This window comes from Lactuca sativa, chromosome 7 (genome assembly GCF_002870075.4).
Source record: "Lactuca sativa cultivar Salinas chromosome 7, Lsat_Salinas_v11, whole genome shotgun sequence".
Lineage (NCBI taxonomy): Eukaryota > Viridiplantae > Streptophyta > Magnoliopsida > Asterales > Asteraceae > Lactuca > Lactuca sativa.
In genome coordinates, this window is record NC_056629.2 from 14,605,914 (window position 1) to 14,632,552 (window position 26,639).

At 35.5% G+C, this 26,639-nt stretch overlaps 2 protein-coding genes across 4 annotated transcripts; one reads left to right on the forward strand and one right to left on the reverse strand.

The window, feature by feature from the left end:
* The first annotated feature begins 12,795 nt into the window (after positions 1-12,795).
* Positions 12,796-25,340, forward strand: LOC111905990 (very-long-chain aldehyde decarbonylase CER1). Of its 2 annotated transcripts, XM_023901728.2 has the most exons (10): positions 12,796-12,869; positions 13,465-13,682; positions 13,864-14,096; positions 18,747-18,966; positions 19,062-19,443; positions 19,527-19,634; positions 23,545-23,745; positions 24,128-24,229; positions 24,418-24,591; positions 24,976-25,340. In XM_023901728.2, exons 1-10 carry the CDS (start codon positions 12,810-12,812, stop codon positions 25,141-25,143), a joined length of 1,866 nt encoding a protein of 621 aa, XP_023757496.1. In that variant the 5' UTR covers positions 12,796-12,809; the 3' UTR covers positions 25,144-25,340. The 2 variants fall into 2 exon arrangements, with proteins under 2 accessions (XP_023757496.1, XP_052621430.1); XM_052765470.1 differs by lacking the exon at positions 24,976-25,340 and having other exon boundaries at positions 23,545-23,770; positions 24,418-24,454.
* LOC111905993 (uncharacterized) lies at positions 21,190-25,038 on the reverse strand. 2 transcript variants are annotated; one of them, XM_042896503.2, is made up of 3 exons: positions 24,101-24,239; positions 23,865-23,912; positions 21,190-22,218 (listed from the first exon to the last, which is right to left on the reverse strand). In XM_042896503.2, exons 2-3 carry the CDS (start codon positions 23,907-23,909, stop codon positions 21,472-21,474), a joined length of 792 nt encoding a protein of 263 aa, XP_042752437.1. In that variant the 5' UTR covers positions 23,910-23,912; positions 24,101-24,239; the 3' UTR covers positions 21,190-21,471. The 2 variants fall into 2 exon arrangements, 1 of the variants encoding a protein (XP_042752437.1); XR_002855082.3 differs by lacking the exon at positions 21,190-22,218 and adding exons at positions 22,225-22,482; positions 24,901-25,038 and having other exon boundaries at positions 23,865-24,269.
* Positions 25,341-26,639: the final 1,299 nt, after the last annotated feature.

Here is a 26,639-nt window from a genome sequence, read left to right on the forward strand (position 1 = left end):
GAATGTGTCATGGATGGGGATCGCATCTTCGGGTTGAACTATTCGGCTCAAATGGTCGGCGACTAGGTTCTCTTTCCCGCTCTTATCTTTGATCTCAATATCGAACTCTTGCAAAAGCAGCATCCACCGTATTAACCTCGGCTTCGAATCTTTCTTGGTAAGTAAGTGCTTTATGGCTGCATGGTCCGAGTATATGATCACTTTAGTTCCAAGGAGGTATTACCGAAACTTCTCCAGTGCAAAAACAATAGCGAGCAACTCTTTTTCTGTTGTGGTGTAGTTGCATTGTGCACTGTCAAGGGTCTTTGATGCATAGTAGATGACATGGTGTGCTCGACCCACCTTTTGACCCAATACTGCCCCTACAGCCGTGTTGCTCGCGTCACACATGATCTCAAACGGGAGATCCCAATTAGGTGGTTGGATGATTGGAGCAGAGGTGAGTAAATCCTTCAAACGATCGAAGGCATCCTTGCATGGCTGAGTGAACTCAAATTCAACATCTTTTTGGAGTAGTTGACACATCGGCACTGTAATCTTTGAAAAATCTTTAATGAACCGCCGATAGAAACCTGCATGGCCAAGAAACGAACGAACTTCCCGAACATTTGTCGGGTAAGGAAGACTTTTGATAACATCTATCTTGGCTTTGTCAACTTCCAAGCCTTTTCGGGACACAATATGACCTAGAATCAATCCTTTGTCCACCATGAAATGGCATTTTTCATAGTTAAGCACAAGATCTGTGTCAATGCACCTTTGCAAAATTTTTGTTAGATTGCTCAAACATTCATCAAAGGAGTTTCCATAGACTGTGAAGTCATCCATGAAAACTTCAATGATGTTTTCAACATATTCAGAAAAAATGCTCATCATGCATCTCTGAAATGTTGCGGGTGCATTGCATAGGCCAAAAGGCATACGCCTATAAGAAAATGTGCCAAAGGGACAAGTGAAGGTGGTTTTCTCCTGGTCTTCCGGGGCTACCGGAATTTGATGAAAACCCGAGAAACCATCCAAGCAACAGTAATGAGATTTACCCGCCAATCTCTCTAGCATTTGGTCAATAAATGGCAAAGGAAAATGGTCTTTTCTCGTTGAGGCATTCAACTTTCTATAGTCAATAAAAACCCTCCACCCGTCTTGCACACGGGTTGGCATCAAATCTCCCTCAGAATTCTTGACAACTGTGACCCCTGCTTTTTTCGGGACTACCTGAACGGGGCTCACCCATTTACTATCTGAGATAGGGTAAATCATACCTGCATCCAAAAGCTTCATGATTTCTTTCTTTACCACCTCCATCATGGGTGGATTCAGTCTTCTCTGTGCCTCTCGAGTTGGTTTGAAGTCCTCCTCCATGAGGATCTTATGCATGCACAAGGAAGGGCTCAACCCTTTTATGTCAGCAATTGTCCACCCAATAGCTTTCTTATACTTTTTCAGCAAAGTCACCAACTCATCTTCTTCTACCATGGACAGTTTGTTGGAGATAATGACAGACAAAGTCTTCTCTTCCCCAAGGTACGCATACTTCAAATGATCTGGAAGAGTCTTCAATTCTAGCTTAGGTGCCTGTACAACGGAAGGAAGAAGTTTTGTTTCAGAAATGGGCAATTTCACATTGCTATTATCATACCTTATTTTCTTCTTTTCTTCCATGCTCTCCACAATTTCCAGCAACTCTTCATCTAACTTTGGTGGTTCTTCTATCACTAACTCCTCTTCTTCTTCTTCGGGCATCTTCGGGCCGTCATATTTCTTTCCACTCCTCAAGCTAATTGCACAAGCATTGTGCTTTGGGTTCTTTTCAGTTTGAGGAGGTAGCTTTCCTTGATTCTCCATTTTGCTCACTGATTGAGCAAGTTGTGCCATTTGTTGCTCAAGATTCTTGATGCTTGCCTTGGTCTCTTGCTGAAAACTTCGGGTGCTGGTGGCAAGGCTTTTGATTATGTCTTCTAAGGACATATTTGAGGATCCAGCTTGTTGAGGGGGTTGTAGTTGCCTCGGTTGGTAATTTTGTTGTGGGAATGGAGGCCTTACTTGGTAATGGGGTGGGGGTCTTTGTTGATAACCCATGTTTTGGTTGTTGTTCCACCCTTGATTGCCTCGGGGCTGATCATAAGTTCTTTGATTATGCCCGGAATAGCCTCCTATAACATTTGCTTCTTCATATTCTTCTTCTTGCAATTGAGGACACATATCAGTCGGGTGTCCCACTTGAGTGCAAATGCCACAGGGACGGGGTGTGGATTGCACACCTTTGTCCTTAGCAAGCATCATTACCACCTTAGTCAATTCGGATAGTTGAGCTTCAATTTGAGGAGTGTGCACCTCTTTTACACCTCGAGGTGCATCTGTGTACCAATCTTCATCTTGACTAGTATGCTTTGAATCCTCCGCCATGTTTTTTATGAGATCCCGAATCTCCGTTGGGGTCTTGTCAGTCAAAGATCCTCCACTTGAAGCATTAAGAAGTCTTCTTTCCCAAGGAGTCATGCCTTCAATGAAGTATTGAAGGATTTGATACTCACTAATACCATGCTTTGGGCAACGGGCACAAAGCTTTTTGAACCTCTCCCAATATGTATGAAAGGCTTCTCTTTTGTGTTGTTTGATCCCAATTATCTCTCTTCTTAGGGCTGGGGCTTTCATTTCTGGGAAATATTTGTCTAAGAAGAGGCGTGCAAGATCTACCCATGTGTTGACCGTCCCCGATGGAAGGTCATAAAGCCAATCTTTTGCTGAGTCTTGCACTGCAAAGGGGAATGCCCTAAGCTTGATTTGGTCTTCAGTGACATTGTGCGGTTTCATGCCAACACACACAACATGGAACTCCGTGAGGAACTTGTGGGGATCTTCATTTTCTAAGCCTCTAAAGGTTGGGAGTAAGTGAATGAGACCGGATTTTAATTCAAGGTTTGTGGCTGCCGGATAGGTGATGCAAAGAGGTTGTTGAGTAACCTCTTGCCTCGCCCATTGGCGAAGGGTTTGTTCGGGTGGTGGATTTGGAGGCGGATTCCCTCCATGGTTGTCTCCCATGGTATGAGTAGTGGTTGAAGTTTCTATGGGTGTAGTGTTTGGGTTGTGATGAGTAGGTGAAGAGGGTGGGGTGGTATTTCTGGATGAGGATGGTTGAGGTGAAGGTAATGGACTTTCTGTTTCGGATGCGGACACACTTGAGAGGGTAATATCCTCCGAAATGTTAATGACCGGGGGATTGGATGATGAAGAAGTACTGGAAACCGGTTGCCTCTTACAAAGCTTGGCTTGCTTCCTTAACTTCTTTGCAGTCTTCTCTATCTCCGAGTCAATTGGCAGTGGTATACTTGTACGAAAAGATCTAGGCATAAACAATTAGTAACACCGTGTCCCCAGCAACGGCGCCAATTTGTTAGGCGTGTCAGACCCAACAAATAATAGGGGTACAATAGACTCCAAATACACTGCTTTAATGCACTAAAAAGTAGTACAAGGCAAGCAGGGTCGAACCACAGAGACACGGAATAAAAGTCTATACCTTTTTGCACAAGGTACTTTGGTCACAAAGGGGGGTTTGTTTGCAAAAGTAAATAACTAAATAACAATCTACTTTAAAAGCATGCACGAAATGAAATAGATTTGTAAACAAATTGATTGAATGGTTCTAGTTCTAGTTCTCAATGTTGTTGTTCAACTTGATTATGACTTGATGTAATTCAAGATTGCTACTCTATGTTGGTACTGAAAGATATTAACACGCTCTAATAACTCTCGCTTGCCAAATTATCTAACCAAAACACGCTCTTTGATTAGACCTAGCTTTACTAATTCAACCTAAACACGCTCTTAGATTGTATTGAAAAACCGCATTAAGTTTTGTACAAGCTTCCCAACAATGTTCATTTCTTCTCATACGCTCGGAAGTGTGAAAACATGTGATATATGTTTTACAATAAGAAAACTTATTGCTTGTTACCAATTATTAACTCAATAGAACGATTAGGTGCCCTAAAAGTTAATTAACTGCACACAAATTCAATTCATGAAAGTGGCCAATCAAACACAAATCAAATTCAAGGATTCTAATTAAACAAAAACATAATCACTAGAATAGAATCACAAATCAAACATCAAATCATATGCTTCAAGTCAAGCAATTAACATGTTTTGAACAAGAACTAGAAACTAGGGTTTCTTAGCCACACATGGCTAAGAACAAATCAAACAAGAATAATGATGGAATTGGAATGTTTAATCCTTACAAAAATGAAATCCAAATGTTTGCAATGATTAAGTCTTCTCAAAAGCTCCAAGAATTCTCCCAAAATTTTCCCTAGAATGCCAGAAACTACTCCAAAAACCGTCCCTCCTTCAAAATGACGTCTCCTGCTCTTTTATTAATGTTCACGTGACATGCCATGAGGCCATGCGTTTTTAGCATGGCCATGCCTTTTGCCCATGTGTTTTTCTTTGGCATGGCCATTTGTCTTGACCATGTGTTTTTGGCATGGCCCATGCTTTTTGCTAAAATTCCAAAACGTCTTCACTGTTGGCTCCATCTTCATGTTTTCTGCCATGGAATGACCGGTTCATCTTCTCTTCATGTTCCAAAGCTCTACGCTCCAAGCATCCAAGCAACCATGCATCCAAGCTCCCGCTCCATGCTCCATAATGCCTGCAAAATAAATCAAAAATAGTGAAGTACCAGGCATTCTTAATGAAATATGTAATTGCCCTAATAATCAACTAAATGCAAGAATTATGAAGTAGAATGCTATAAAAAGACGGAAATAAACATGCAAAATAGGTGCATAAAATGCACCTATCAGCAGAGGATCCGTACCCGAATTAAGGAAGGCTGAGGCAAGACCATGGAACTTGTAGTGGATGTGATCCCTCTAGAGGTATCGGTATCACTAACGGTTGGTATTATGTCTTGCAGAATGGTGGTACTACGACAGAGGCTAGTAGTTGGCAGTTCAGGAGAGGGATCGGGTTCGAGAACAGGTTCCGAGCCAGTAGATGAGAGGGTACACGAGTTCATCGCATCAGAGATCACCAGAGGTATCCTTGAGTCGACCCCCATCATCTTCGGGTTGATCAAGGAAGGGATAGTTGAGCTAATGGAGGACCGCCTCAGGGCATTTAGGAGTGACCTGACATCTGGCCAGTCAGGATCTCGCACATTGTCCTTTAAGGACTTCAGGGGCATTGGTGCACCAGATTTCCATGGGGCGAAATACCCCATTGCTGCCAGAAGATGGATCGCAGACATTGAGTCTGCGCAGTTGACTAGCTTCTGCCCCGAGGGGTCGAAGATGAGGTTTGCAGCATGGTGTTTTAGAGACAGAGCTAGAGACCGGTGGGAGTCTGTTGGTGACTCATTGGGAGCCTCGGCTGTTGAGGCTATGACATGGTCGGACTTTGTGACCCGGTTCAGAGCGGAGTTCGCACCTGCGGTGGAGCCCCAACAGTTAGCTAAAGAGTTCTTGGACATGAGACAGACGGCAGAGACTGTGGCAGAGATTACTGCCAAGTTCCGAGAGAGGGCGCTACTGGTGCCCCAGTATGCGGGAGATGAGGATATGAAGAGGACCCGCTATCAGGACATGCTGCAAGCCGACATTCGGGAGCATGTCAGTTTTTCAGCTTGCCCTACCCTGGACTCTATGATTGCCATGGAAAGGGAGAGGGAGATAGATCTGGAGCACATCCGGAAGAGGAAGTCAGAGGAGGGACAGACGTGAGGGGATTCGGGGAAGAAGCCCAAGGGATCATATGGTAGGCCGAAAGGCCAGTCAGGACCGGGCCGCTGCAGGAAATGCGGCAAGCCACATGAGGGAGCATGTAGAGTGGGATCGCCGGGCTGCTATAAGTGCAGCAAGATGGGGTACTTCAGCAGGGATTGTACCACCCCTGCACCTGTGATACAGACGTTAGAGTTGCTGTGTTTCCACTGCAACCAGAGGGGCCACAAGAAGGCCAATTGCCCCCAGTTGACAGCAGCATCAACGCTAATGAAGGCGCCAACTCCAGCGACCCTGCAGGTTACCAACGGCCGGTAGGGCAAGGCAGAGGCTCCAGTGGTGAGGAGCCGATCATTTCAGCTGACTACCGAGGAGGCACGCGCCGCACCCGATGTGGTGACGGGATCGTTCCATGTGAACGGTATCCCAGTACAGGTGTTGTTTGACTCGGGTGCCACCCGATCGTTCGTCTCTCTTGCGCTTATCAAGAAGTTCACTGAGTCTTTGGGCATGTTGGATTGCCCTTTAGAGGTAGAGATTGCCGATGATCGATCGGTGCGAGCATCAGCAGTGTTCAAAGATTGCGTTCTGAGGCTATTTGAGGAGCGCTACTTGGTAGACTTGGTTCCCATTCCGTTGCGTGGGAACAAGGTGATTATAGGCATGGATTGGATCAGCCCCAATGGGGCGGTGATAGATTGCGCTCAACAACTGGTGCGGATCAGGACCCCAAGTGGGGGAGAGTTGATAGTTCAGGGCGAGAGGCCACAGCGAGGGCCAGCGGTATGTTCAGTAGCGAGAGCTAGGTGCTACCTTCAGTAGGGTTGCGCAGGATATGTCGCGTATGTTGTGGACACCCATGAGGCGGGTAAGGCGACGATAAGCGAGGTTCCGGTGGTGTGAGAATACGCAGATGTGTTCCCAGAGGAGCTGCAGGGGATACCTTCGGAGCGACAGGTGGAGTTCAGGATCGACCTAGTCCCTGACGCGACTCCGATAGCCAAGGCACCGTATCGGTTGGCTCCTCCTAAGATGCAGGAGTTGTATAGACAGCTGCAGGAGTTGATAGACAAGGGATTCATTAGACCAAGTAGTTCTCCCTGGGGAGCCCCGATTCTGTTTGTGAGGAAGAAGGACGAGTCGCCCCGATTCTGTTTCCGAGGATTGATGACCTCTTTGATCAGCTGCAGGGAGCATCTTGGTTCTCCAAGATTGATTTACGTTCAGGATATCATTAGATGAGGGTCAGAGAGGAGGATGTAGAGAAGACTACGTTTCAGACGCGCTATGGCCACTATGAGTTTGTGGTGATGCCCTTCGGGCTCACCAATGCTCCTGCCGCGTTCATGGACCTCATGAACCGTGTGTGTAGACCGATGTTAGACCGGCCTGTAATAATGTTTATTGATGACATTTTGGTTTACTCCAAGATGCAGGAGGAGCACGAGGAGCATCTGCGAGAAGTTCTGGAGACTTTGAGGAGGGATAACCTGTATGCTAAGTTCTCCAAGTGTGAGTTCTGGTTGCGCGAGCTGCAGTTTCTCAGACACCTCATCAACCAGAATGGGATCTCAGTGGACCCGGCTAAGGTAGAGGCCGTGATGAGATGGGAAGTTCCGAAGTCTCCATATGAGATTCGGAGTTTCCTGGGATTAGCGGGCTAATATCGGAGATTCATTCAGGATTTCTCCAAGATAGTCGTACCCTTGACACGACTGACAAAGAAAGTCGTGGTCTTTCGATGGGGGCCTGAGCAGCAGGTAGCGATTGAGACTTTGAGATAGAGATTGTGCGAAGCACATTTCTTATCCCTTCTAAAGGGCGTAGAGGATCTTGTTGTATACTGTGACGCGTCCATTTCAGGGTTGGGCGCGGTGGTGATGTAGAGAGGGCATGTCATTGCCTACACTTCGAGGCAGCTGAAGCCTCACGATGCGAACTACCGACACACGATTTAGAGTTGGGGGCGGTTGTCTTCGCCCTCAAGATTTGGTGTCATTACCTTTATGGAGTCCTGTGTACCATTTACACGGACCATAAGAGTTTGAGGTACCTCATGGACCAGCTGAATCTGAATATGAGGCAGCGTCGGTGGTTGGACGTGGTAAAGGATTATGACTGCGAGATCCTTTATCACCCAGGGAAGGCCAATGTGGTGGCCGATGCGCTTAGCCGCAAGGCAGCACCGATCAGAGACGTGTGTATGAGGATGACGGTGGTGACTCCACTGTTAGAACAGATTCAGGAGGCTCAGCAGGAGGCTATGAAGGAGGAACATCGGAAGAGCGAGCGTATAGTGGGTCAGGTTTCCTCCTTCAATTATGATAGCCGAGGATTATTGACACTACACCGTAGGGTGTGGGTACCGTACCACGGGGGTGTGCGCCAGGTTCTGCTGAAGGAGGCGCACAAATCCTGATTCTCCATTCATCTCGGGGCGACGAAGATGTATAGGGATCTTCGTCTGGATTATTGGTGGCCCTGCATGAAACGTGATGTAGCATGGTACGTAGAGCGATGCTTGACCTGCAGGAAGGTCAAGGCCGAGCATCAGAGACCACATGGCAAGATGCAGCCGTTGGATATCCCGCTATGGAAATGGGAAGATATCACGATGGATTTTATCACCAAACTTCCCAGGACCACACGGGGAGTGGATTCTATATGGGTCATCGTGGATCGGTTGACCAAGAGCGCCCATTTCATACCGATCCAGGAGAGTATCTCGGCAGAGAAGTTGGTCGATATCTACATCCGAGAGGTGGTGGCGCGGCACAGAGTGCCAGTCTCCATGATTTCAGATAGAGACGTGCGGTTTACTTCCAGGTTTTGGAAGAAATTCCATGACGAGCTGGGTACTCGTTTGCATTTTAGCACCGCTTTTCACCCGCAGACAGATGGTCAGAGCGAGCGGACCATCCAGACACTGGAAGATATGTTGCGGGTGTGTGTGTGTTAGACTTTGGTGGTAGCTGGGATACCTATCTTCCTTTGGCTGAGTTCTCATACAACAATAGCTACCACGCGAGTATTGACCGTCCTCCTTTCGAGATGTTGTATGGGAGAAGGTGCAGGACCCTGATATGTTGGGGGGAAGTTAGTCATAGGCTCATGGGAGCACCAAAGTGGTGCTCAAGACGACCGAGAGGATTCAACAGGTTCGGAGTAGGCTTATGACTGCATAGAATCGGCAGAAAAGCTATGCCGACAAGCACCGATCAGACCTGGAGTTCCAGGTTGGAGATATGGTTCTTTTGAAGGTGTCGCCATGGAAGGGCGTCATCCGATTCAGGAAGCGGGGCAAGTTGGGCCCCAGGTACATTGGACCCTTCAGGGTTCTGGCCCGGGTGGGCAAGGTGGCGTACCGGTTGGATCTGCCAGCCGAACTCAGTCAGATCTACAACACCTTCCACGTCTCGCAGCTGCGGAAATGCCTAGTGGACGACTCAGCGGTGGTGCCTTTAGAGGATATTCAGGTTGATGACAGCCTGAATTACATTGAGCGGCCAGTAGCAATCCTCGACCGGAAGTCAAAGGATCCGAGGAACAAGAGGGTGGAGCTAGTAAAGGTGCAATGGCAGCACCGGAAGGGTTCAGAGTGGACTTGGGAGCTAGTAGAAGAGATGAGAGAGCATTATCCAGAGCTTTTCCAGGAGTAAGCGGCAGACTTCAAGGACAAAGTCTAAAATAAGTGGGGGAGATTTGTAGCACCTGGTTCCGAGTATGTATGATTTATCTAAGTATTTTGCATTCGTAGCCTTGGACTCGGCGAGTGGTAGGTCCGACTCGCCGAGTAGAGGCGGATTATCGAACACATTTAAGTTGGCGACTCGACGAGTCCATATTCTGGACTCGGCGAGTCCTCCAGTCTTGGTGAAACCCTAATTTCAAAGGTTTGAACCCTATTTAAACATCGTTTTGTGCCTCATAACGGCCCCCATTGCGTCCAGAACACCCCTCACGCAACCCTAACCCTTCTTTTTAGTAATTTGAGTGCTTTTGGTGCAATTCCTTGAAGTTTTGGAGAAAAGAAGAAGGTAGATCAAGAGGAGAGGAAGAAGATTTAGAATCTTTGTGCCATTTCAGAGCTTCTAGAGGTATTAGAATCGAAACCCTCTCTGTTCCTTCATTTTTATCTCATTAAGAGCTTAAGATAGTCATTTTAAGGCCTCTTTTAGTCTTGGTCTTTGAGTAATGAGCTTATAGTGTTAAGGGACTTCAGATCTAGGCATGATTGAGCTCTAGGACCTCAGATCTATTGCCTTTATGAGCCTAACTTGTGTATAACTCCTAGATCTACTCTTCTAGTCCTTGTTAAGCCTCTTATTTCCCTTTTGATGCATGAATACACATAAAGTTGGAAACTTTACGTGTAAAACCTACCCTAAGAACCCAGATCTATGAATGGAATGCATTGGATTCAAGCAGAATCGAGTATATAGTAATTGCATGCATGCCACTCGGCGAGTCGTTCTTCGGACTCGGCGAGTCGAGTCGCGAGTTCCCGATTTTCCCCTTTTGAGTTATGCTGAGTGGACTCAGTGAGTCGGAAGCCATACTCTGTAATGGAGGGACTCGGCGAGTTAATGCCTTGACTCGGCAAGACCAAGGCAATCTTCTTGCCTCAAGAACAGACTCGACGAGTTGATCATACAACTCGGCGAGTCGCAGACCAGAGTGTTCATCGGATGAAGATGAACATCATTTATATATATATATATATATATATATATATATGTTATAGTAGTTTTACATTTTACAACTCAATAAAAGAGCATATGCTCCTTACTACAATAAATTGTATGATTTTATTTGATAAATACATGTCCAAAATCGAATGTCATAAAAGCTATAGTATTTCAAAGATCAAAAACTTATGTCATATATATATATATATATATATATATATATATATATATATATATATATATTATAACTTGAAACTTATACATTTACTTATGAGATTTACCATTCATTTTAAGTGAGTATCGTACACTTTCACGTATATACTTATCAAACATACTCGGCTTATAGTTTATTCAACGTAAATCAATTTTCCTAGCGACTTATCCACTTATAAGTTAGGGCTATCTACTCTCGAACATTACGCCCCATATGTGTATCCACATATAAGATAGGGCGGTTTATTCATGTACATTAGTTAATGACTTTTATTGTGAGACGATATTCATTACCTAAGTATAAACACTTAGCATACCTCCTTACTATTATAACCACTAATCCTCAGAGCGAGATACATATGTATAAATCTATACGGGTTTGACACCCCTACCTGCGGTTGCTAGCTACAACCATGACGGTCAAGTCAAAACGGATGATTATTATCTATAGTCATTTATATGATGTCCAATGAAGCATTTTAGGGGGTTCTTCAGTCACAGACATCGGTTATATGACTCACTATAAACATTAATTGGATCTCTCATTCTCTACAAACCATGGATTTGGTTTCTCTCTCTCTCTCTCTGTCTCTCTCTCTCTTTCTTTCTCTCCCTCTCTCTCTATAAACCATGGATTTGGTTTCTCTCTCTCTACAAAACATTTTAAAGTATGGTTTTACTTAATATGAAAAAAATACTTTTTAAACATTTTAAAAGTACCATTACTGCATTAGCAGAAAACATGTAACTCTCACTAACCTTGTGTTGACCCTCAAAACTACATGTATGCTTAGAGAATGACAAAAAAAGCATTTCAAGACAATGGAATAGTCATGGATTTCAGGCGATATATTTGTATGGATCGGTTCAATTTCCCAACGTTTGCACCACGTGACGTTTCTGCTGTCGGCCGGGGTGTGACAACACGGTCACTATAAATCACTTATAGTTACATGTGTTTTTTGTTCTTTTATTGTTACTATTTTTACTTTTAGATAAACATAAAAATTAAAATGTCACTATAACGTACTTTTAGTTATATATATATATATATATATATATATATATATATATATATATATATATATATATATATATATATATATATATCAAAATAAATTACTTACAGTCATATATTACTATTTTTTTTGTATTCCAAAACATTAATTTTAAACATACATATAAAATTAAACTGTTATCATAAAATATTTATAATCACATGTGTTTTTAAATGTTATAATAAGATATTTACAGTCACAATGATCTATCGTGACCAGTGTTTTAAAAGACGCGCCACGGCGTGAAGCATGGCTTCGCCGTTACGAAAACTTCATAACGTTGTTATTAGGCGTGACGCGTGACAATGCGTGATATGGCGCGCCATGGCGCGTTATGGCGTGTTATGACACATGTTTTTTCGTTTGAGACACAGTTTTTTGCTCTTTGTTATGTCTTTTCAAATCGGAGATACAAGCATTGTGGTTTTTGTTAACTTTTTGTTATTAGTTATTGATCTAATACTTCTAAAATGTAGTTATATTTAAAATAAATTTATATTTATGTGGTAATATAATTTTAAATTAATACAAAATCGTCGCCTTACATCACGCCTTGAAAAACGCCATGGCTCGTTAAGCTTGAGGCTTGGCCTTGCCGCCACGCCACACCTCACGCCATTTAGAACCTTGATCGTGACTATTGGCTAATATTTGTCACACTTTTTATATAAAACAGTGACGAAATGCGTGAACATAGTTTGCAATGATGACAGTTTTTAGCTAATATGTAATTAAAACATCATTGAAATTTGATTAAAGCCTTTAGTGATACAATTAATCAAAACCATGACAACCCTCTTTTCAAAAACCATAACCATAGGTCATTTTGGTATTAGTGTTATGGACTTTGAAGACGGAGTATGTGGCTAGCACCGTGTCACTTAATTGTTCTTTACATGTTTGAGAACCAATGTCCTTTTCATGAACATTTGAACAACTTAATTATTCGGTTGATTTAAATATATGATAATATGAACTATGTATAATTAGAAACACAAAAATATATCAACAGACTGAAAACTATATAATAGTCTAGGGACCGAACTTGTAATTTAGTCTTATATATACGAAGAGATCCCGGAGGAAGAAATCAAAAGATCTGAACAGTTGAGATCATTTCAATGGCTGCCACTCCTGGACTTCTCACAGATTGGCCATGGAAACCACTTGGAAGCTTTAAGGTACAAAACCCTATTGAACACAACCAACATTCTCCCCCCTCTCTTCTCGTATGTGTGATTTACAACTTGTACATTCCAGAACTATTTCAAGATGTTTTTGTTTCTCGTATACTTGGCACATCACTCGTAATTTACTAGATAAAATCATGAATGGATTAGTTTTTTAAGTTATCTTGAATAACTTCCAAAGATTGATTAAGAGTTGTCCATCTTTCTTTTAAGTGTGAGTTGTCCATCTTCCTTTCAAGTATTGTCCGAATAAATTGATGTTGAATAAATTATTTGAAAATAACAACATACTTAAAAAAAACCAAACAAAAGTAGATATATAAGGACAAATTTTTTAAATAGTTAGGATTAGGAGGAAAACCTCTCAATCAATAGTTATTTCATGTATATAAAATCCATTAAATTATGTTTTGTCAATACTGAGTATATATAGTATCATTACATTGTGTTTTAAACGTGTATATCCACTACGTTTTACATCATCATCAAGAGTTAATTCCATTGTGTCATAAGTTTCATTTTTTTTTTTCGTTCTATATATCTTTGGTCTTATATTAACAATTTTATTGGATGTATGTGATTGAAGTACATGATATTGGTACCATGGGTGGTGAAGAGCATCTATCATTTTGTGACAGTTGAAAAGAAAGATACCATGTTCATCTTCATATTTCCCTTTCTTTTGACGAGATTTATTGGCAATCAGATCTGGATTTCTCTCAATCGGTATATAACAGCGAAAGGTAAAAACCGGATTGTTAACAAGACCATTGAATTCGAGCAAGTCGATCGTGAAAGAGACTGGTCATTCTCTTCTACCCTTCTCTTGTACATAATAAATGCTCATGTCAAGTTTTTTTTGGAATATATTTATACAAAATTAGATGCATGGTTATTACAAAAATATCCTTTATGATCATGTAACAAAGAAATTTATAATTTATCACATGAAATCTTATTTTATTAACTCTTGTATATTTTGCAGGGACGACCAAATAATATTCAATGGGTTGTTATTCTACGTGGGAAATTACTTTCTTGAAGGGGCTAAATACCTGCCATGGTGGAGGTCAGATGGGGTCATTATCGTAATTTTATTGCATGTTGGAGTGGTAGAGTTCCTTTACTATTGGCTTCATAGAGCTCTCCACCACCATTTTCTCTACAACCAATACCATTCCCACCACCATTCCTCCGTTGTGACCGAGCCCATAACCTGTAATACATACTCTCTCTCTCTCTCTCTCTCTCTCTCTCTCTCTCTCTCTCCCTCCTCTCTCTCTCTCTCTCTCTCTCTCTCTCTCCCTCCTCTCTCTCTCTCTCTCTCCCTCTCTCCTCATCTCTCTCTCTCTCTCTCTCTCTCTCTCTCTCTCTCTCTCTCTCTCCTCCAAAGAGATCACAAAATTAACTAGTTACGTTGAGTAACATGCAAAAATAATAACATGTAAGTACAAATTTAAATGTGAATGGTCAGTTTGGAGCCGACATATTTTGTTTTAATTTTTGAATTATATAGTAATTAACTGATACATTTATACGATTCTAAAAAAGTTTAATTAATAAATTGACCCAAATATATAGGTGAAATTTTGAGAAAACGACCTCTTTTTGAACAATTATTACGAAACAACGATTTATTGTATTTTTTTTTCTTTTCACAATTGCATCATGAGCAATCCCTCTACAAAACATATTAAAAATAAGGTTTGAAATAAAGTTATTAGATTGCAAATTGATATCATCCGTTTGTTATGTGAGGATGTCATTTCGTAAAAACAAATTTTATAAAATAATAATTTCATAAAATATATTTTGTAAAATGAATGATATTTATTAAAAGGATAGTTTTTGTTTGATACGTACACCCACATCAATTTTAGCCATATTAGTGAGTAAGCACAATATATATATATATATATATATATATATATATATATATATATATATATATATATATATATATATATATATATATATAAAAGGTTAGGTTATAATGTTTTCACTATCTATTGTGTGCATATATGATTGATTTTGGACCAATCATTTTAGTTATTTTAAAAAAAATATTAATGCATATTACATGTTGAAAATATAATGAATATTAATTAAATTTTCAGCATTTAATATGCATTAATTATTTTCTTAAAATAACTAAAATGATTGATCCATAATCAATCATTAATGCACATAATGGATAATAAAAACATTTGAACATATATATATATATATATATATATATATATATATATATATATATATATATATATATATATATATATATATATATATATATATATATATATATATATATATATATATATATATATATATATATATATATATATATATATATATATATATATATATATATACTTGTTGTGGATCAGTTTTTCAACAATCCCAGATATTGATAGGTTATGGTATGTTAAATAATACCCTTTTAATTTTTTAAAATTAATACAATTTTTAATAAACTCGAAAGTACAACAAAATGTATAGTGCTGCCATGGCATGGACCTACGGTATCGGCTGGGTCCTTATGAGAAAACGGAGCTTTCACAAAAAAGGACAATGCATAACAAAGATATAACAAAGATATGCATATTTTTATACATATAAAATCTTCACTATTTTATAATTTTATTTAAAATATATTTTATTGTTTTATTATAATTTTACTATATGCTCTTGTTCTGACATATGATATTATTTAACTATAATTTCACTGTATTTTTTTTTCTAATAGTTGACATTATCTTACTTAAATCTTGCTATATTTCTATATCGAGAATGTCAAATATCTGAAAATAAATGATTTCTGTAAAAAGAACCCCTAAAAGATTGATGACTTGTTTACCGCTAAAATTTCAAATATATAACTATTTACAAGTTTTTGTCTATTTATGTTGTATAAGAATTTTTCTAAAGGTTTCCATTGTAATTTCATATCAGCATTTCTATCCGATGAGATTTATTAAATACTCTGTTAATTAAAGCTTGAAAAAATTCGTTTATTTTAAAATTACAGCCAAAAAAAATATACTCAATTATATAATTAAACCTTATTTTGTATTTGAATGATATTTCTATTATTATTGATATTTGAACTACCACACTTTTTTACAAAAAAAAATAAAGCAAAATTCTATATATCTTTAAATTAATTAAGTGTTTGTTCTTAATATTTCTTTTATTTAACCTCAATCGACAGAATTCCAATGAATAACTACATATGAATTAGGATCAGTGAACACCCATTTATGCCGTACAAACCAACTACTTATGCAGAACATACCATATATAGTATAGTTATTTATTGAATAAGGTATCCTATCTAGACATTAGGTATAAGCTTTTACACACAAGATATACAAGCATTAATGGCTTAGGTATAAGCTTTCACATCAATGCCTTTTATTTTAGAAAGAATGCATTACCGGACAAAATTTGTTGGACCATATAATTTGTAAAATATTTTATTTTGAGGAATTTAATGGAAAACCTAATGCTATTGGTCTCTATCATTTGCAAAATTTTATGAATGGTCCTACTACCGTTAAAGATAACTTTTTAGTTGTTAGACTTTTATAAAAAAAACTATATTTACTTTTGTACCAAATTTGCAATATATTACAAACTTTAAGGACCAATTGTTTAATTTTGTAAATTTGAATATATATATATATATATATATATATATATATATATATATATATATATATATATATATATATATATATATATATATATATATATATATATTTGATAATATAATTTTAGTTATTTATGGTTTTTTAAATACTTTATTTATTTTGGTTCAAGTAAATAAACATAAATTCGATAAACAATATCGAAAACGTTTTTTCTTTAGTTTTTCTTATTTATGAATTGAAACGTTAATGTTTTCTTAATTTTATGTCGTTATTTTTATGTTTTTTTTAACTTGGATGCTTCATAGTTAATATGGTTAACAACTTTATGTTTGCATTTATCATTATAATTATTTCACCTTTTGTTTCTTTTTTTTGTTTTTTTTTTTTGTAATTTTAGTTATTTATTATTTTTATTTATTTTGATTCAAGTAATGAAAAATAAAAAAAAAACAAAAAACAAAAAAACTCAAACACCAAAATTGTAATATACTATAATATATTAATACATTTTATACTTTTTATTTTTATTTTTTTTTTGTTTTTTTGGTTTTATTTTATTTTTTGTATTAAATTTTATTTTTAATTTTTTTTCCTAATTTTTTTTTCGTTGTTTCGTTTTATTTTTCATTAATTTGATAATCTTTTTTTGATGTTTTTCAAAAAATATAAAATGTATGAATATATTAGAGTATGTTCCAATTTTGGTGTTTGAGTTTTTTTGGTTTTTATTATTATTTTTTTTATAATTTTGGTTATTTATGGTTTCTATAACTTTTTTATTTTGATTCAAGTAAAATAAAAAGGTTATATCTATATCTGTAATTTTGTCCACTTTTTTTCTTTATATATATCAAGGTTGCAAAAAACGCTCGACGTTAGCTAGTCGGTGGATTGGGGTTAAATGATTAATCGGCTTGGTGGAGATTAATCGGGGACTATTAATTGTTAATTTGTTGAATTTTAAAAAATTAAATATGACTAATATCATATCAAAATTCGTAAATACCACTAATATCATAACAAAATAGGTTACTATGATTAATACAACACTAATCATGTCTCAAATAGTTTCCATTGAGATAAAATTTCTTCAAAATGTTAAAATTTCATTGTTTTATATTGTTTCACTCATTATGTATGCATAGATTAATCGCTAAGCGCCCTCTAATCGGTCGAGTAACGCCTAGGGATTAATCGGAGATTAATCGGGACCTAGTCGAGATTTTTACAACAATGATATATATATATATATATATATATATATATATATATATATATATATATATATATATATATATATATATTCTTCTTTAGTGGTTATTTTATATATGTTACGAAAAATTAAAATTAAAGAAAATCAAAAAGTTGATTTATTGAGAAATAATGTTTCAATGTATGATATTTGTGATATATAATTATTAAAATATGAAAACTAGCTAATATTTTTAAAATGTAACTTGCAAATTAAATCCTATTTCTATATGAGATATTAATAGTTTAAATTTAAGATTATATTTTTCAATTTAATAATAGACTAAAATAAAAAATTAAAATAATAATAAGAGTTGGACTCTAAAGCAAGTTGTTACAACATTTTAAATTTAAGTTGTTTTTTTCATTTATTTGAATCAAAATAAACAAAAATATTAGAATATATATATATATATATATATATATATATATATATATATATATATATATATATATATATATATATATATATATATATATATATATATATATATATATATATATATATATATATATATATATATAATTTACAAAATTACATAGATGATACTTGAGGTTTATAGTATATTGTAAATTTTGTACAAAGATAAAATAGTTTTTTTTTCTCGTAAAAATCTATCAGCTAAAATGTTAGATTTAACGATGTCAAGATAATTCATAAAATCTTGCAAACCATTTGCAAACCATAAGGACCGCTTGACATTTTTGTATTTTGCAAACTAAAGATAACATGAAATTTTGTCTTACAACTATTTAGGCATAAGGAAACACGTAGTTATATGCACAAGGTAGTAATATTTACACGCTAGGTAATGTAGACATAGCGTCCAACAGTCTAAACCAGAAAAGTATGAATATCAATGCTATTATTCATTATATGTACAACTACTGTAGCAAATGGTACAACTATTAAATGCACAAGGTACAAGTAATTAATGAATGAACAATGTTTTTTTAATGACAGCTGTGACTCATCCCTTTGCGGAGCACATTGCGTATTTTGCATTGTTTGCAATCCCGTTGATGACCGTAGTCCTTAGCGGGACTGCATCAATTGCAGCAATGAGTGGTTATATTACTTACATTGATATAATGAACAACATGGGCCACTGCAACTTTGAGTTCATACCCAAATCAGTTTTCACTATCTTCCCTCCTCTCAAGTACATCATCTATACCCCATCGTAAGTGTCATGTAACAAAATATTTGTGTTTGATTTGACATATATTAAAATCAAATAAATTAAGTTTAAAGTGATTATTGATTTGTTTTTCATAGGTACCACTCATTGCACCATACTCAATTTCGCACAAACTACTCGCTTTTCATGCCATTTTATGACTATATGTATGGTACGATGGACAAATCTACAGACACATTGCACGAGAATTCACTATGCCAGAAAGAAGAGTCACCAGATGTCGTGCATTTAACACATCTAACAACACCAGACTCCATCTATCACATGAGGCTTGGATTTGCCTCTTTAGCCTCTAAACCACACACTTCTAATTCAAAATGGTACTTATGGATTCTATGGCCCATTACACTTTGGTCCATATTGATCACTCGAATTTATGGCAAAACGTTTGTAGTCGAAAGAAACGTCTTCAAAAGTCTAAACCTACAAACTTGGGCTATACCAAAATACATGATACAAGTATGCATTTCTTTATTTATATATATGTATATTTTCTTATTTTATTTTATTTTCAAGATCATTAATGAATGTTTGATATGTAGTACCATATTGATCGGCAAAGAAAAAACATCAATGACTTTATTGAAGAAGCTATTGTAGATGCTGATGTAAAGAATGTGCAAGTATTGAGCCTCGGTCTACTTAATCAGGTTTAAACTTATCTATTTTTTTTAAGAGCATCAACCAGTGTAGGTTCTTAAATGTTAAGAAGCAGTTTATGGAAAAAGAGAGCATAGTGGAATTTGGCTTTGGTCATTTTACTTGGCATCAAACAAGTCAACTGCATTAAGCTTTGCAAACAGATATGTGGGCCCCTAACACTTACATACCTTTATTGTTATGTAAAACGGGAAAATTTATTTTGAAAACTTTTGTTATTTAACCAGTTTATTTCAGTTTTCTTGATAAAAGCTGTGATAATTTTTTAATATTGAGTATTTTGACGATGGGAAAGTGGTTATAATGCTAAAAAAAAACTCTAAGTTTAATCATAAAATTTTCACTAAAATTTATATTAGGGATTTTTTTTTTTTTTTTTTTTACAACCTATCGATTTGTTAGATACACTTCAGTCTATGTTTTCTTTTACTACAGTATATAACTCGTATTACCTTTTATTAAAAGAAGAAATCACGTGTTGTAACAAAAATACAAAATAACCATGCGCCTTTTTTTTGGTTGCTAACCCGCTTGCCCTTGGCGCTCTATTATATATTTATTTATTTTTTTATTTAACATATGTCAATACACATTTTCACCTCATTTTCACCTCATTTAAGGATACAATTTGTTTCCATTTTAAAAAGATATATTATACGCCATTTATTAGTAATAGATATATACAAATGTATATATTATGATTAATATATTATGTAAAATATAATATTTAATCTTTACTAGTAAAAGATATCATTATTATTTTGTTTATTTGTAGTTTAAACTTATCTAGTTGTTTTTATGTGTTTTGCCTTCTACAAAATATATTTCATAGCCCTTTTTAATTTAACATAAATATGTAGTAAATTTAAATAATTAAACCACTACAAATAGCTAATTTGTACATTCAAAGTGAAAATAGTTATCGATACTGTTATATCTTAACTTTTACTTTTGGTTTTATAACAATGAAAGTAATGTTTAATATAATTTCAATTTTAATGGAAATGTTAATTTAAGGATTAATATATAAGAGATATATTAAACCATTACATAAACTAATAAGTTGGTGCTAATTCAAACTATATATATATATATATATATATATATATATATATATATATATATATATATATATATATATATATATATATATATATATATATATATATATAGAGAGAGAGAGAGAGAGAGAGAGAGAGAGAGAGAGAGAGAGAGATGATATGAAGTTGTCTTGGATTTAAAAAAAATATATACTATCATAGGTGTTTTAAGCTCACAAGGTAAAACGTGGACTTCCCATACGATGTGTCTCAAATTTATCACAAGGTAAAACGTGGACTTCCCATACGATGTGTCTCAAATTTAAATATTTTAGGATTACAATCAAGGATTATAAGGTTGGAGGAGTGGTGTCATCGAAACCGTATTCCCTCTCCCGCCATATAAGCGCCATCTCAAATTATACCACACGAGTATGGTTTCTTGCCACACCGGGGGGGGGGGGGATGTCACACTTTTATTTAATTATTTATCTTTTTGTTATTTTGTTAACTATTTTAATTTAATAAAACTTATTTATTTAATAAAAAAAACATAATTTAAAAAAGATAATATTTCATTAATTAAAAATACAAATACCATACATTACTTAACTTAAAAAAACCTAAAAATTTAGAAAAACAAAGTAGAAACATAAAACCTACAACTTAAAAAAAACACACACACACACACGTACACGAAACGATTAAAAATTTGAAAAAAAAAACTAGAAATTAGCCACGATTGATGTAACGATTTTTCACTTCCTCCTTCATCGCCAAAACCACTTCAAGCTCGGCTCCGATCATATTCAACGTGTCCATCGCTAGTATTCGCATGTCGCTCTCCCTTTTTTTCCGAAACAATTTTCAAAATCTTGTCCATTATGTCTTTTATACCTTTCATGTCGGATCCCATTTCTTTCAAATCATCTGAATCCGACGCTTTGCCTTTTGATTTGTCTCTTCCCATTGGTCGGGAAGGTGGTGAAACTGGAACATGTTCATCTTCGTTCAGATCAAATTGAACACGAGCATCTGATGTAATGTGGTCAGACTCAGATGTTCTGTTGCGTTTTGACCCACTGTCGATATGCTCGTCTGATGTTTTGCTACTCAGCCATTTCCTGTTATCTTTCAAAAAATTCCAAACTTCAAGAAACTTGAAAGTCTTCAGATTTTCTTTTTGATACACTTTCAACGCTTTCTTCAAAATCAGTTCATCGCTTTCTCCACTTTTCCATTGACGTTTCATGTTGTTCCACAAGTCATTAAACAACATGCTGACTTCCTTGTTTATCTTCCCCCATTTGGAGTACACTTGATGTTTTGAATGGTATTCTCCATGGTTCTTTCTTTTATGGAACCTGTGTAAAACGCGAATCCAAAAGCAGTTATGCTTTTGGTCTTTTCCAACCGCCGCATCTTCTGAAATATCGATCCAAGATTGTGCCAACACTAACACTTCCAAAGGTTCCCAACATCTAGCCTCCACCTTCTCTTTTTCTTTTAGTTGTTGCTCGAGTGGGCTGAGTCTCTGTAATGAATTTCGGTTCAGAATTAGAAACAGCCGTTTCTGGTTGTGTGTGATTGTTGAACAAACTCGGGTTGAGATAAAAAATTAAATGGATTAAAATCCGGGTCGGGTTGTAGTAGTGGTGGTGTTTGCGGTTGTGGTTGCGCTGGTTGTTGTGGAAAATACGGAAACATACCGCCATAGTGGTAATACGGAGGTGAGAAAATCGGTTGATCAAATAAAGGTAGTGGGGCGTTGATATTTCTGATTGGTGTTTTTTCTTTGCTGGGTCGTTTGGAAGATGACATTTTTCAAAAAAAAAAAAAAAGAGAAAATGAGTAGAGATATGATAAAAGGTTGTATAAAAATGTTGTGTAGAATGGCAAAATATATATATATATATATATATATATATATATATATATATATATATATATATATATATATATATATATATATATTAAAGTTTAAAAAAAAATAACCACAAAGACCATTCAACGGTCAAAAGCAGTCAAAAGCCAAGGACCAATAAAAAATCGCGGTATTCCCTAGCCGCACTGCGGCCAAGACCGCGGTCTGGAGGCGGTGTTCCTGGTCTACGTGTCACAAAGTGCGGTATGGGACCGCACCCACACCCTTCAACCTAAAGAAAATTGGAATAAATTACACGAATGGTCCTTATGGTTTGGGGTAATTTGCGTGTTTGGTCCCTAACTTATTTTTTTAACTCGGAAGGTCCCTATGGTTTGTTTTTGTTACGCGTTTGGTCCCTACTGTTTATTTTTGTTACGCGTTTGGTCCCTGTCTTATCTAAAAAGACTATTATTTAAAGATGAAAAAATGATGGGATAGATGAGTTAAGGTGATGGGGTGGGATTATGGGTGTATTTATTTAGATAAATTAAAAAAATCAGGGGCATAATAGTCTTTTTAGGTAAGATAGAGACCAACAGCGTAACAAAAACAAACAGTTGGGACCTTCCGAGTTAAAAAAATAAGTTAGGGACCAAACGCGCAAATTACCCTAAACCATAGGGACCATTCGTGTAATTTATTCAAGAAAATTGTGTTTAACTCGGTTATGAAAAAGGTAGTTTAGTATATTATCACCAAAGTCGAACACTCTCCGTATCATCGCAAAATGAGCCATAGTAGATAGTCAAATGCGGTGTTTATTATTTATTAACACCAAACTTGAGTTTCTAGCATTTCTTGTGAATGATATCTCAAATGTTTTTCAAAGACATGGAAAGTTTTATTTAAGGAAATCCTTGAGATAATTGTTAGAAGGATATAATGTTACTAAAGGTAATTACTAAAGGTAATTTAATATGTTTAACGATTCAGGGGGAGAAACTGAACAGAAATGGAGAGTTATTCATAAGGAGAAATCCAAGGGTAAATGTGAAGCTAGTGGATGGAAGTAGTTTAGTAATTGCAGTGGTGTTAAACAACATTCCAAGGGGCACCACTCAAGTTGTGTTTAGAGGCAACTTCAACAAGGTTGCTGCCTACCTTGCCCTTACACTATGCCAAAAGGGCATCCAGGTCATTTCTTTTTCTTCTTCATTTAGTGAGTTAAATCTTTTCCCAAATCCCAATCTATTGTATATATTTTCGACTTATTGGTATCAAGTTCATAAGGATGCAATATTCGGGGTACTCACCAGGAAAGTTGCATGTTTGTTACCATGGAAAGAAAGAAAATCCATAATCTACAAAATTATCAAAAGAGCATAATATAATTAGAATTATATATGTATATATGTATACACCTATATATATTTTTTGGGTTAATGTAGTAATTAAATAGGTAACAAATTATTATCTTTCACGAAACAACATTATTTTAAAAAAGTACAATAAGAAGGATATTTTGTAAAAAAAAACAAATAGTTCTTACTTATTTACAGCATTAACCATATTGTAGGTTGCAATATCTCAAGAAGACGATCATGTGATGTTGAAATCCAAGCTCAAATCAACTAATGGCCATGATAAGCTGGTGATTTCAAAGACTTACTCTCAAAAGGTACGTTATCTTCTTATCTTCTTATCATCATCATCAGCATCTAGAAAGAGTACATAATCAAAAGTCATTAATTAAGTTGTCAACAACATTTATTTCAATTGTATATAGTGCTTACAAAATTTACACAAGATGTTTGTTGCTAAAAGTTGATGCTTAGTTTTATTGGATGTTTATTTAATTTTGTGAAGACATGGTTGGTGGGAGACGGACTTAGCGAAGAAGAACAACTAAAGGCATCAAAAGGAACTCATATCATTCCATATTCTCAATTCCCTCCGAAGAAAGTGCGCAAAGATTGCTTTTACTATACCACACCATCAATGTTAGCTCCCAAGCACCTTCAGAATGTTGATTCGTGTGAGGTGAGTACGAAGGCTACAATTAGGGTTCTTTCTTTAAAAACATAATGACAAAATATAGTACAAATTATCACTTTTGCTACATTATACGACTTAGTTATCACGATACTTGAATTCATAAAACTTGTATATCTTGAAGGACGTGCATATGGCTTAAAGAAGTATTTATAGTGAAACATACTTATAAGGTTTTTAATATAAAGTCACAATTAAGAAGGAAACAGTCGAGTGGAGAAAGATAACGTCGAAATTATTCCTAAAATGCATGAATAACATGTGTGTATGCATTCACATAAAACCATTAACACGTACCAAATTTTTTGATTTCTCATAATTGGTGAGGCTTTGCATATAGTACTGATAATTATTGGTGTGTTAATTTGACAGAATTGGTTACCAAGAAGGGTGATGAGTGCATGGAGAATTGCAGGGATAGTTCATGGGATAGAAAGATGGAACGTGAACGAGTGTGGGAATGAAATCTTCAACATCGACAAAGTATGGGAAGCAAGTCTCCGACATGGATTTACTCCACTTATGAAATCTTTCACTTAAGCTGCAAGTGTTCGTACCAAAGGGTATCTGTTACACCCTTGTAAGTGATTATGATTAAGAAATAATGTTACTAGCTGAGTGTGTGTTTTTATTTTTATGATTTTATGGCTTCCTAGCTGTTCTCTATTTTGGGAAGAAACAATCTATGATATGATGTTAAAATTTTAAGAAAGCCAAGACACATTTCTTTTGTTTAATGGTACTTAAGTGCACTTTTTCAAAATTAAAATAGCTGTCTTATTCGTCATTATTATATCCTAATTAAATGTAAATTTATAACAAATAGAAAATATACAAAAGAAAAAACCATCTAAAATTAAAATACTAATGAAAATATGAAACTTAAATTTTGAATAGACATAACGACATAAAATGGTTTTTAAAATAACCTTTGAACACCCATTAATTTATGTAGTTAATTAATTGAAAAATAACTAATATAATTTTCTTTAAAAAGAAAGAGAGAGAGAAAGGAAAGACTAACTAGTCAAGGTGGCAAGATCTATCAAAAAAAGAGTCCCACATGGACAAATTACAGAGGAAGAAACAAGCGTGGGTCTTTCATTATAAATGCAATGGCCAATATCAACAACACAAAAAAAGGCCCCATATAATTCAGACCCAACTTAAAAGTGGTTAATTTAATTCCCTGTTCAATCTGCGTTTAGTCAAAAGTAAAGTTTTGTTGTTTATTTATTTATTTATTTATTATTTTGGAACCAACATTGTTAAATGATTGAATTCAATCTTCTCTTGAAACAATAGGTTCTAATTTGTTCATTCATAAAATGTTTTTCATTTTTAAAAAAATCGAAAACCAATGAGTTTCAGGTTGAATCGATCGGTCTGTTTTTTAATTAATACCATGGTAAAAAACCAAGATGAAACTAATAATCAACAACAAAATTGTTGGCTCGATAGTTATAGTTAATGACAACATTGTTTATATATATATATATATATATATATATATATATATATATATATATATATATATATATATATATATATATATATATATATATATATATATATATATATATATAGGGTTAGGTTATTTTGTTTTCACTATCTATTGTGTGCATGTATGACTGATTCTGGACCAATCATTTTAGTTATTTTAAGAAAGTAATTAATGCATATTACATGTTGAAGATATCATAGGTATTAATTACATCTTCAGCATTTCATATGCATTAATTACTTTCTTAAAATAACTAAAATGATTGGTCCAGAATCAATCATACAGGCACACAATAGATAGTTAAAACATTTGAACCTAACTATATATATATATATATATATATATATATATATATATATATATATATATATATATATATATATATATATATATATATAGTTAAGTTCAAAAGTTTTCATTATCTATTGTGTGCATGTATGATTGATTCTGGACCAATCATTTTAGTTATTTTAAAAAAGTAATTAATGCATATTAAATGCTGAAGATATAATTAATATCCATTATAAAAATC

Bases quoted from the DNA above. Each gene is read 5' to 3' on its own strand.
- LOC111905993 (XM_042896503.2), bottom strand. From the start codon at position 23,909: ATGGATTTTCTTTCTTTCCATGGTAACAAACATGCAACTTTCCTG. The intron at 22,219-23,864 runs GTGAGTACCCCG...AATTCATTACAG, and splicing joins ACAAACATGCAACTTTCCTG to AGACTCAGCCCACTCGAGCA.
- LOC111905990 (XM_023901728.2), top strand. From the start codon at position 12,810: ATGGCTGCCACTCCTGGACTTCTCACAGATTGGCCATGGAAACCACTT. The intron at 18,967-19,061 runs GTAAGTGTCATG...TGTTTTTCATAG, and splicing joins TACATCATCTATACCCCATC to GTACCACTCATTGCACCATA. The intron at 24,230-24,417 runs GTACGTTATCTT...AATTTTGTGAAG, and splicing joins CAAAGACTTACTCTCAAAAG to ACATGGTTGGTGGGAGACGG.